Source organism: Symphodus melops, assembly GCF_947650265.1.
Source record: "Symphodus melops genome assembly, chromosome: 8".
Taxonomy (NCBI): domain Eukaryota; kingdom Metazoa; phylum Chordata; class Actinopteri; order Labriformes; family Labridae; genus Symphodus; species Symphodus melops.
Window position 1 is genome coordinate 10,897,560 of NC_136698.1, and position 10,648 is coordinate 10,908,207.

General features: G+C 38.0%; 1 protein-coding gene and 1 long non-coding RNA gene across 2 annotated transcripts; both read left to right on the top strand.

The window, feature by feature from the left end:
• Nucleotides 1-3,392: 3,392 nt before the first annotated feature.
• LOC306828570 (5-hydroxytryptamine receptor 3A-like) lies at nucleotides 3,393-8,091 on the top strand (the record flags this gene model as incomplete). Its single annotated transcript, XM_079351091.1, has 6 exons — nucleotides 3,393-3,514; nucleotides 3,622-3,791; nucleotides 4,468-4,625; nucleotides 4,873-5,083; nucleotides 5,578-5,787; nucleotides 7,733-8,091. The coding sequence occupies exons 1-6, from the start codon at nucleotides 3,480-3,482 to the stop codon at nucleotides 8,089-8,091; spliced, it is 1,143 nt and encodes a 380-aa protein (XP_079207217.1). The 5' UTR covers nucleotides 3,393-3,479.
• An 835-nt stretch (nucleotides 8,092-8,926) lies between these two features.
• Nucleotides 8,927-10,611, top strand: LOC306827648. Its single transcript, XR_013779656.1, has 2 exons — nucleotides 8,927-9,890; nucleotides 9,961-10,611. It is a non-coding gene; the product is annotated as an uncharacterized lncRNA (long non-coding RNA).
• Nucleotides 10,612-10,648: the final 37 nt, after the last annotated feature.

The following is a 10,648-nucleotide window of genomic DNA, read 5'->3' on the forward strand; positions in this document are numbered from 1 at the left end:
TACCTCTGGGATCTTGTGGGAGGTACTGCAGGAGTATGGGCCCAAGGGCTGCTGGTATGAGCCATCCGGTCCCTGTACGACCCAAGTGGGAGTGTGTCTGCATCCTCGGCACAAAGTCGGACACGTTGCCAGTGCATGTTGGCCTTCGCCAGGGGTTGCCCTTTGTCAGCAATCCTGTTTGTGATTTTCATGGACAGGATCTCAAGGAGCAGCAGGGGGGGTGGAGGGTTTCCAGGATGGGGACCTCAAAATTGTGTCTCCATTTTTCCAGATGATGTGGTTTTCTTAGCTCCCTCATGCAGGGACCTCCAGCAGGCAATGGGGCATTTAGCAGCCAAGTGCAAAGCAGCTGGAATGAGGATGAGCACCTCCAAGTCCGAGGTCAACTCCCAATCAGATTTTGATTCTAAAATTCAGCCTCCATTAAGTCCCCTCTAAATAATGTCTTCCTCTAGACTATAAAATAGTTGGAAGAAACCATGGCTTCTTCCTCTTGACAATTTGCATCAATATTAAATGTTCCTTTTTTTCTCCCTGTAATCTGCATAACAAATATTGTAAGACAGGTTCTTGTTTTACTGTAGCTTATGATAGTTTATGATAATGACACTTTAAAACAGAAACACAAACAACATGATTTCTCGTAATTACATGAAATTATCTGTAAATTTGTTTCACTAACGTTAACGTATGACAACTTAACCTTACATTATATTTGGTGAATAAAGACATTAGCTAATAATGTTTCATCTAATGTTTATAGTACACAGCTAAGAGTAACAAAAGATGAATAAAAATCCACACTTGTTCGGTCTGATCATCGCCTCGACAGTCAACTGTGACAAATGAAACGAAACAGCTGTCACCATGAGATCAGTATCTGATCCTCTTCTTTTCTCATATTAATTCACATCGATACACATTTAAGTAAATAATAGTTACATATAATCAGGACACGCAAACAATCCTACTGCTGTGGTGAGGACTGCTTGTTTTTATGAACAGTGGCTCTAAAATGAGCCTTTGTAAGAAAATGTGGGACAGTATTAACCCCCCTTTTGTTCAACAAAAGCAGGTCAGTTGTTTCCTTTGCTAGCTTGGTTTTGCTTTATGTGGTCACTGATGAAAATCTTTTATCTGATTAAATATTGTTTTGTGTCTGTTTTGGTAGTCAAGGAGAGTGCGACATAATGGAGTACAATGAAAACTTGTATGTACTGTATGTGCGTTTGTAAACCGTCTGGCCTTTATAGACGGCATGAACTGATTTATAAATTATGAATTCAGTTGATTATTGACCAATGTATTTTGGGTGCCAATAGGTTTGTTGCAGGGAGAGGCTGCATGACTGTGTTACATTCAGAAGAGAAAAAAATGTAGCCTAGCATCAAAGCCATTTTCCCCATAGGTTTGAGGATTCAAACAGCATCACGACTGTCACTCCAAGAAGGATTATTTTGAATCAGTCAGGAAACTCTTGAAACTAAAAGGGTTGTTCAACCACAGCCAACAAAAAACTACTATTGGCCCCCAAGGCTTGACTTCTGTTAATCTGTGACCTATAGGGACAGTTGGTAGGGAGCATAAAATGTGGAGGCTAAGCATAACTTTATATACAGTCCCAGAGGAAGACAACAGAAACCCATGTACAAGCTGTTGTGTTTTCTCTTTATTTGTTAAGTTCAAGTAAAGATGTTGACATATACATTATTCTAGAGTCAATATTAGTCTGTTGAGGAGTTTACACGTCACCCTACAATTGACAAGTCGTCTGTTTCCCAGAAAGAGCGTGTCAGTGTGATGAGCAGACGAAGGCATTGGTTATGTAGAGGAATGAAATGAGACTGAAAATGAAGGAGAAACCAGCTGAGCTCGTCATCATCTGTTTTCTGCTGCTTCACGGTAAGGTGGTAAAGACGTTATGACTATCCACTTAATTAGAAAATATTTGTCTACTTCAGGTCTATTGTAAAAAAAAAAAAAAAACTTCAGTCCTGAGTTCATTCCAATACAATACAATTACCTGTCTCAGTATATACACTTAAATGTTGTAAAACTAAAAACTAATTTGTATTTATGAAAGCTTACATTACATTTGTTGATGTATTTTAAGTCCCTTTTTCGTATTTATAAATATATGCATCATTTTAAATATAAATGATGGATTTAGGTTTTTGTAATCAAGAGAAAATCAGGCATAAAGCGGATTTAAAGAACAGGACTTATCTTCTAAATTTCTAAAACGCTCTACAGTGGAAGATTTGATGAACAGAATCACTGACAGTGACATAGTGACATAAAGAATATAATGTGGACAGTTTTTTAGTTGTCTTGGTGGATGTCTTCCGTTATGTCCCTGTTGCTTTATATGTTTGCACTTACAACAGAATACATCTTACTGTATTCTGTGGTATCACTATGCTACTGCATAAAGAAGATTTTTTGATATTGATTAAGTTTTATAATTTTGTTCTGCACAATAATTTTCCTGTTTACTGTTTTACGTGTTGCTTCGTCACTGCAGGTGATATAAATGTCTTTTCTCATAAATAATGCAAATTTATATGTTCTTCTTTTTATCTCTAGAAAGTCTTTTTGTGTCGCATAAATTAGGTTTTCTTTCTCCAATCATTTTTAACCAGGATTTGTTGCAGCATTGAACTGCAGTAGCCCAACCCGTAAAGCCTTGTACCATGCACTTGAAAAGGAACTACTCCCTGAAAAGGGTGCGCTTCCTAAAAACAACTTCTCAGAAGCACTTGAAATCACAATCGGTATCACTGTGGTGGGAATTTTAGGAGTGGTGAGTCTACACAGATGATTTTGGCTTTACATTAGCATACATAAATACTTTCACATAATTAAAAGTGATTGATTTAAAATGTATGTCTAATCTGCATACCTGAATTTAATGAACCTAAAAATTATTATCATCCACAGAATGAAAAGGCCCAAACCCTGACAACAGTAATATGGCAAGTCCTGGTATGTTTACAGAGTACTGACAAACACACTTTATAACTCGTTATTGGCTTAAAATGATCTGTCTGCCTGTTATGTTGTCATGTGTCTATTTTTAAAGAACTATCCAAACACAAGCATTTTAGAAGGATAAGCCCATTCAAGTTATTTACTATTTGACATAGATTCTAGCTGAAAAGACTTCAGCTGCAGAAAATTGCTTACATGTCTACCTGTCTGCCGCTGCATGTTCAAATTAAGAAAACCAGAAAACATTCAAATTAAAGTTAAGTTATTACTGTAATCAATCAATAATCAAATGCTTTGTAAGTTTAAAGGACAAAATACTGTTTTTGATTATATAACATTTAGCCTTATTGAATTGGTTTCACAGTTGAAATAGTTGTTAAGGTGTAAGCCACATTGCTTTTGTTCTGGATATGTAGGAGTGGCAAATAGAAGGACTGAGCTGGGATAAAGAAGATTGTGGGTCTGAAAGAATCTCTATTCCTCGGGAAATGCTTTGGGTCCCAGATATGCACATTGGAGAGTTGTAAGTGAAAAAGATGTTTAGCTTTTACCCCCTTTTTTTACTTCATGCATGAAGTGTTTTAGAAGTATTTCAAGGGCAGTTTTTAATTCTATCTTCTTCTTTTACAGCATGGATGAAGATACGTCCCCTAAAACTCCCTATGTCTACTTATTCAACACAGGTCATGTATATGACGATAAACCGGTTAGAGTGGTCAGCTCCTGCAGATTAGAAATCTACTCTTTCCCATTCGATGTCCAAAAATGCTCGCTGACCTTTGGAGCATATGTACATTTTGGTAAGTATGTCTGAATATTAAAAGTTTGATCTTTGACCACAGGTATGGATCATAGACTGTAGGGCAAACAATGAATATAGCTTAGGACTGATCACCTCTTTGTTTGTGTAACAGTTTTAAGATTTCACCTCAGACAGATAACTTTTGTCTGCTCAAGTATGAATATCATCCCATATTAAGCCCTTTTTGGGTTCATATATCTATGTTATGTGCCTACTAAAGTACTTTCACAGTGGCTAATGATTATGATGTCACAAACCCATTTTCAATGCAGGGGGGCCAGGGAACAAGTGTTACATGCGGCTATTGCTACTGCTGACAGGAGGAGGGAGAAGAATCCGTGTTTCCGTGGACACAATTTTTTTTGCAATTGACAAGACACCTGGAGAACACACTAAAGAGCATATAAAACCAGAAAAAGCCTAATATGGGACCTTTAATGTGACATATACACATGAATAGTTCTCCAGAAGGCACCCATTTTTAACCCTATTTTCCTGTTATTGGTTGTATCCTGTTTTAGTCCAACGAAGTCACCACACGCCAGCAAGATACTCTTATAATGTTGTTTCTAACTTCTAAATCAAACCGGTGCCTTAAAATAATCACAGGTTTAAAAAATGTAAATAACTACTTTGATCAAAACTAAAAACTACTACACATATCTGTATCTCAGCTTCAGACATACAGATGATTCAAGGCCCCTCAGCTGAAGAGATCCTGGAGGAGTCCAGACAAGTGATCGAGACCAATGGGGAGTGGGAGCTCGTAGGTATCACAGCAGCTTCTTTTACCCTGGACTTACATCAGAGCTACTCTTTAGTCCAATACAATGTAAGCACCTTTAACCATTATAATTACTCAATTTTATCGCCTCCTTTTTTGTGTTGCAGAATTTGACTTTCCTATTTACAAGTTGAACTCAGCTTTTGGTTATACAGACACTTTACAACTTATACTTTTACAACATCAAACACTCCCATAGTAACAAATACCTCAAGTAAACTTTTAGAGAAAATTGAAATGAATGTGTGAAGTCCAACTAAAGTATGAAAGTGTTGTACCTGTGTCCTCCACAAAGCTCATCATCAGACGCAGGCCATTCCTCTATGTGGTGAACCTGCTGATCCCCAGCTGCTTTCTCGTCACAGTGGACCTCTTCAGCTTCCTTCTGCCTCCTCAGAGTGTGGATCGATCCTCCTTCAAGATGACGCTCATCCTGGGATATACAGTGTTCCTCCTCATCATGAATGATCTTCTGCCTGTCACAGGAGAAACAACGCCTCTCATCAGTAAGTACTTTGTGTGATACTTGTACTGAATTTACTCAAGAGGGAGATCATAGAAACATGCAAACAATACTCGTACAGTGCCGGACAAACACCAACAAGTGGCAAAAGATATTATACATTTCTACAAATACATTCCTTTGGTTCATAGAAGCTCAAATCGAAGCTTTTTAAAGTAACATTTTTGTATCACAGTACTCTGTGACCCATTAAGATCTATGGTTTAATTAATATTATCAATAAGTCATCGTTAAGTCATCCAGGACAAGTTTCTTTATTAAAATATTACATTTATTTTATTACATAAATAATTTTAACAAGGACAGAAATGATGGGGAGGGACGGTTTAGGGGGCTTTAGAACCTGCAAGCAAAAATGATTTTCACGTTTGTCATGTTTAAATGAGAACTGTTTAAAAAAATACTCTGCATACAAAAAAACCCCAGTTCTTATTCATTTATGTGCCAATTACTAAGCCTTTTTATTGCTTCCTGCAGATGTTTTCTTCTGCCTCAGCCTCGCTCTGATGGTGACCAGCCTTTTGGAGACTGTGTTTATCACTAATGTCCAGTTCAGCTCCAGTCAGTACAGTGCCGTGCCAAACTGGCTCAGCATCCTCGTGCTACAATATCTTGCTGTTGTAGTTTGTCTCCCCCGAAAGAAAAAGAGCAACAGAGTCACTGTCTTCCTAAACAAATCTACAAGAGGTATAGTGATCAAATCATTATTGCGACTTATAAAAGTTGATCAGACATCTAATATAGTTCTATTTCACCCTTCCTGACAGCCAGAGGCAGTTCTTCTCACTGAATATTTCATCTCAGGCAGGCGCAGGTTGAGGTTTTATATCAACAAAGTCAAATCTGACCTCTGTTGACACAGGTATAACTACCGGTGTCATCTGAGTGCTCATTCTCGATCATATTGTGGCTTATAGAGGCAACTGTAATGGCACTGAGTCGATTAAATTGCATCGCATAACTTAAATTGTTGTAACTTTGTAATAAATTTTGTTGCCTGTAGCCTTGTGACCATTTAGTTGGCGCAGCGGATTGTTCGCTATCCAAAGGCTGCGACAAGCTGCCCTGAGACCTGAGACTGTGCCCCCTGAAGTCACCAATGACGCAGGCTTGGGACTTACTCCTGATATCGGATGCCCAATGCAGGCCTCCATATGAATCCCTAGGCCAGGCAGAGCTCAAATGGCTTTCTCTCAGGACTGTTTTTCTCCTCGCCATTACCACAGCAAAATGAGTGGGAGAGATACATGCCCTGTAGGTGAGTGACTCCTCTCTGAGGGGGAACTCAGAGGGTTCAGTTGTCGCTCTGTGGCTTAATGCCTCGTTCCTTCCTAAGGTGCCATGCTCACACCTCAACCAGCCTATCCAGCTAGCAAAGTTCAACCCCGCCCGAACCTCTCTTTGTCTGTCATGGTGGTGCCCTCTCTCCAAGCAGCACCTATCTCACTGGATTATTGAGGCCATCACCTATGCTTATAAGCAAGGCAGGCTAGGCTTTACCACCAGTGATGAAGTGTCAGTCTACCAGGAGTGTCTTCACATCATGGATGATTCTAAGAGGAATGCCCTACAAGGAACTATGTGTGGTAGTATCATGGACATCTCCGAGCACCCCACGAGCACCCCACGTCCACTGGGCAGTCCTTCAGCCAAGTTCCTCTGTCTCAAAACTTTGAGGTGGTACTTTGGATTCCTTGTGACTTTGTTGGTATGAGTCATCAAGTGAGAAGAACTGCCTCTGCAAGTCAGGAATGGTGAAATAAAATGAAGGTTAAGTATGTTACCGTGGTTCTGTGAATCCTGGATGAGCACTGACTGACTGCCAGAACTCTCAGTCACTCGGATAGCCTTGAGACATGAGAAGACTCTGTGGAATAAGCGTTCAGATGGTATTAGTAGTTATACCTGCTTGCATTAGATGAGATATTCAATGAGAAGAACTGCCTCATGCAGTCATCCAGGGCTCATACAACCATGGTTTGTTATCAGCTGATGTAAGTACTTTAAGCACCATGAAACTTACTTTCTTAACTTTCACTTTGTTAAAAAAAAAAAAAGGTGACATACTTTAAAAGGGGTGTGTATGAGGCTGATAAAGAAGTGCTTTCAAGGCTATTTGTTAAAACCATCTTAATTTTTTTCTCTTTTTTTTTAAAGTGGCAACTCAGCACAATGAATGTCCTGTTAACATCACTTGATGTCGCAATCTATTACATTTGGCCAACGTTCTGACAAGATTCTCTTTGCTTTGGCCTGGACAATCTTGAAAACGGGATTCTTAATTTCAACAAGTTTCTTTTGTGGTTAAATTAAGGTTTTGTTTTCTTTAAATCTGACAATATTTCCCTCTGCAACAAAAATATATTGCAGCACAAATTTCAATTGAAGTTTCATTTGAAGTAGTGGTGCCATGGTTGCCCTTATGCATTCATGTCAAATAGTTTCGACAGTGTGAAAACAGCTAATGTTTGAGATGTTTTTTTGTTTGAGATATCCTGATAACATCAATGGACTACATGAAATAAAAATAGTTTTCCCATGTTTAATATGTAATCACATAATAAGCAGTTCATATTTGACAATTCGCACCCCATTATAAAACATTCTTGGGTTTTCTTTTGGTTTTTTACAGAACCAGCAATGAATCCAAACATCAGCAGCATCTCAAGGAGTGATCTTGCGACTTTCTCAAGTAATGAAACTTCAGAGAAACCCCCTCCAGAGAAACCCCCTCCGACTCCACCGTTTCCCCTGCTCTCTTTAACCCACCCAGAGCCGGCCCTGGAAGAACTGAAGAGGCTGAGCAGGGACCTCACAGCCATACGCCTGCAGATAGACAATCACTTCAAGGGGAACAAGTCCTCACACGAGTGGCAGATGATAGGGATAGTCATCGACCGGCTTCTGTTTTTCTTGTACATCATCTTCATTATTGCCAGCTTCATCACCATCATCTGTATCTGGATCTGGAATAATACTCATTTGGTATGATAAGAATAAAGGGTTAAAAGACTGATTGGAATTACACACACAAGGTTAACAATCAACAAAAGAAGCTACAGTAAATCAGTGTAATTCTTCTTGCACTATTCTTCGATGCTATGTAAACAGAAATGGTTCTGGAGGTTAAAACTTTCTGATGTTAATAAAATAAAAAAAACTTAGTACGAAAACAATATTACCATGTTTTTCCTTATGCATGCCAATGCTTTCTTACTATGCAAACCATTTATTATCAGCACTAAAGCACATGTACATCTCATTGCGGCCGTCTAAACAGACCATTATAGCATAACAAAATGATATCCAATTGACTTTACCCAACAGGAAATGTTCATGGGACGAAGTCATATCTTCCTGGGATTAGAAGTTTACAGAAACATCTAATATAGATACTGCTTTTAGAAATGTTTGAGATTTTACCCGTTTTGTGCTGTAAATCTGACATTTGAAGCTAATTCAGTATTTTTTTTAAATTACATTTTAAAAGCAAAGATGAGCATATATTTTGATTATGCAGTACAGAGAGACCAGAATGGACTGTGGCTCACATGGGAGGTGTTGAAAAATAAAAACGGTTGAGTGGTTATCAGAGCTGTGGGACAACAACTCCTGTGATGTCCTTGTTTGTTTAACATTAAGATACAACATCACATGGTTCATCACAAGGGATAGTTCTGCATTTATTTACAGAATTCATGACTAATTAACTTGTGAGCATGTAATTGTGAAGGACCTTACAATAAAGTAGTAAATATTGAATAGGTTTGTATGTTATGATTGTAGAAGAACCAAACTTTTTGACTGTGGGAAGCTTCTCTTTTTACCTTTTTTTAAAATATATATGAATACATTTTCTGGTAATGTACAACAGCTGTGCTTCAAAGGCAAACTGTAACCTGAAACCTTTGTTGGTTCTAATATTTCATGAGTCAGTCGATCATTGAATTACAAAGAAAATGTTAAAGCTCTACTGAAATACATATCCACAAGGTGGTACTGTTGGTTGTTGAGTTTTTGCACATCAACTCTATGAATAGGTTGTAATGATCTTTGTATTAAAAGTGTTGACTCACTGTTGATAGTCCTACTTCAAGAAATAGAAAGTACTTCCTTCTCCATATTGTTTATAATAAGTATGTAAATACAGTACATAATTGAATGAGGTGGAACATTTCGCTGCAAACATTGGTCTTGTTGACTGAACTTGGATATGAGCACATAAACACAGTAACACTCATAAACAGTCTAGCCAGTCTTTTATTGTCAACATAATTACAGAACACAGGCAAATTAATACAAACAATAAAGATCATCAAAATAAAGAAAATTAAAATGTTTAATAAAAAGACATTTTATTCTGTAGTGCACTTTAAACCTTCACACACACACCTCCATGTCAAGGGCAGTCTAAGGATAAACGGTCTGCTGAGAGGACTAGGATTTGGCCGTCACTTTGTAGGGGCTGGAGAGTTCAGTGTTTTCGATTTTATTATCTTCTGTGAGGGCTTAGGGAGCTGAATAGGAAGTCTTATGACAGTTTGTTTACCTCGTGAAAGACTGCAGACAATCCTGTTGCGGATGATCTGTCCTTCAGAGCTTTATCCTTTAAAAAGTCAGAAATTCAAGATGTGGGTTGCACATTTTCTTCATTTGTTAGTTACCTACATGATGAATTTCACATCTTATTACAAATCTAATTTATTGCAAAAAAACCCAATTGAAACAAATTGAATGGGGCCAGGGAAGCAGATAAGTGCTAAAAAGTGCAGATAAGAAGTAACAGGCGTGTTACATGTGATTCCCAGCTGTTAAGGGTCACGGATTATGTGATGAGACCGTCAGATGCCAAAAAGAAAGAGTAATGATGTGCTAGCAATTCCAATATCTGCTCTACATCCGTGAACACATGTTCAGCTTCTAAAGAACTAGCAAATAAATGAACAGGAAAAAAGCTGGTTTGGTGAAGCGAGTGGAAAAAGTCTAAACGTTGCTCCAATTAAAAGGAATAGTTCGACATTTTAGAAGAAATACGTTAAAATGCTTCTTTGCACTATGCTAGATTGAACAATGAGAGCCAGCACGACATGTTGTTGAAATACTCCTGAAATATTAATAATACACATAACTTCAATTTGTATATGAATACAACAAGACAGAGCGTAGTATTCAGTATTAGGTAATGGCAGTAGAAGGAGTACGAGCCAGCAGTTTGCCGTCTTTATGCTAAGCTGAGGTACATTATCTATTATTCAGATCTTTCCAAAATATATATTATTAAATAAATATATGTTTTATTTGATGAAGTCAGTCAGGTTTAGAACCACTGTTATCTAAGATCTGTTGCAGGAGGACACCCATTTAAATACGAAGAACTTGTGATTGTATTCATCAAACTACGAATCTCTTATTTTACAATTTAGTGCAACCCAGGAGACAGGAGCTCCGTGAAGGAAACAGTAACTTTTTCTACTGTTATCGTTTGTGCTCCTGGAAATGAACACAAGAAAACATTCTCCAAAGTGTGACGCCTTTAAATTCTCCCCAG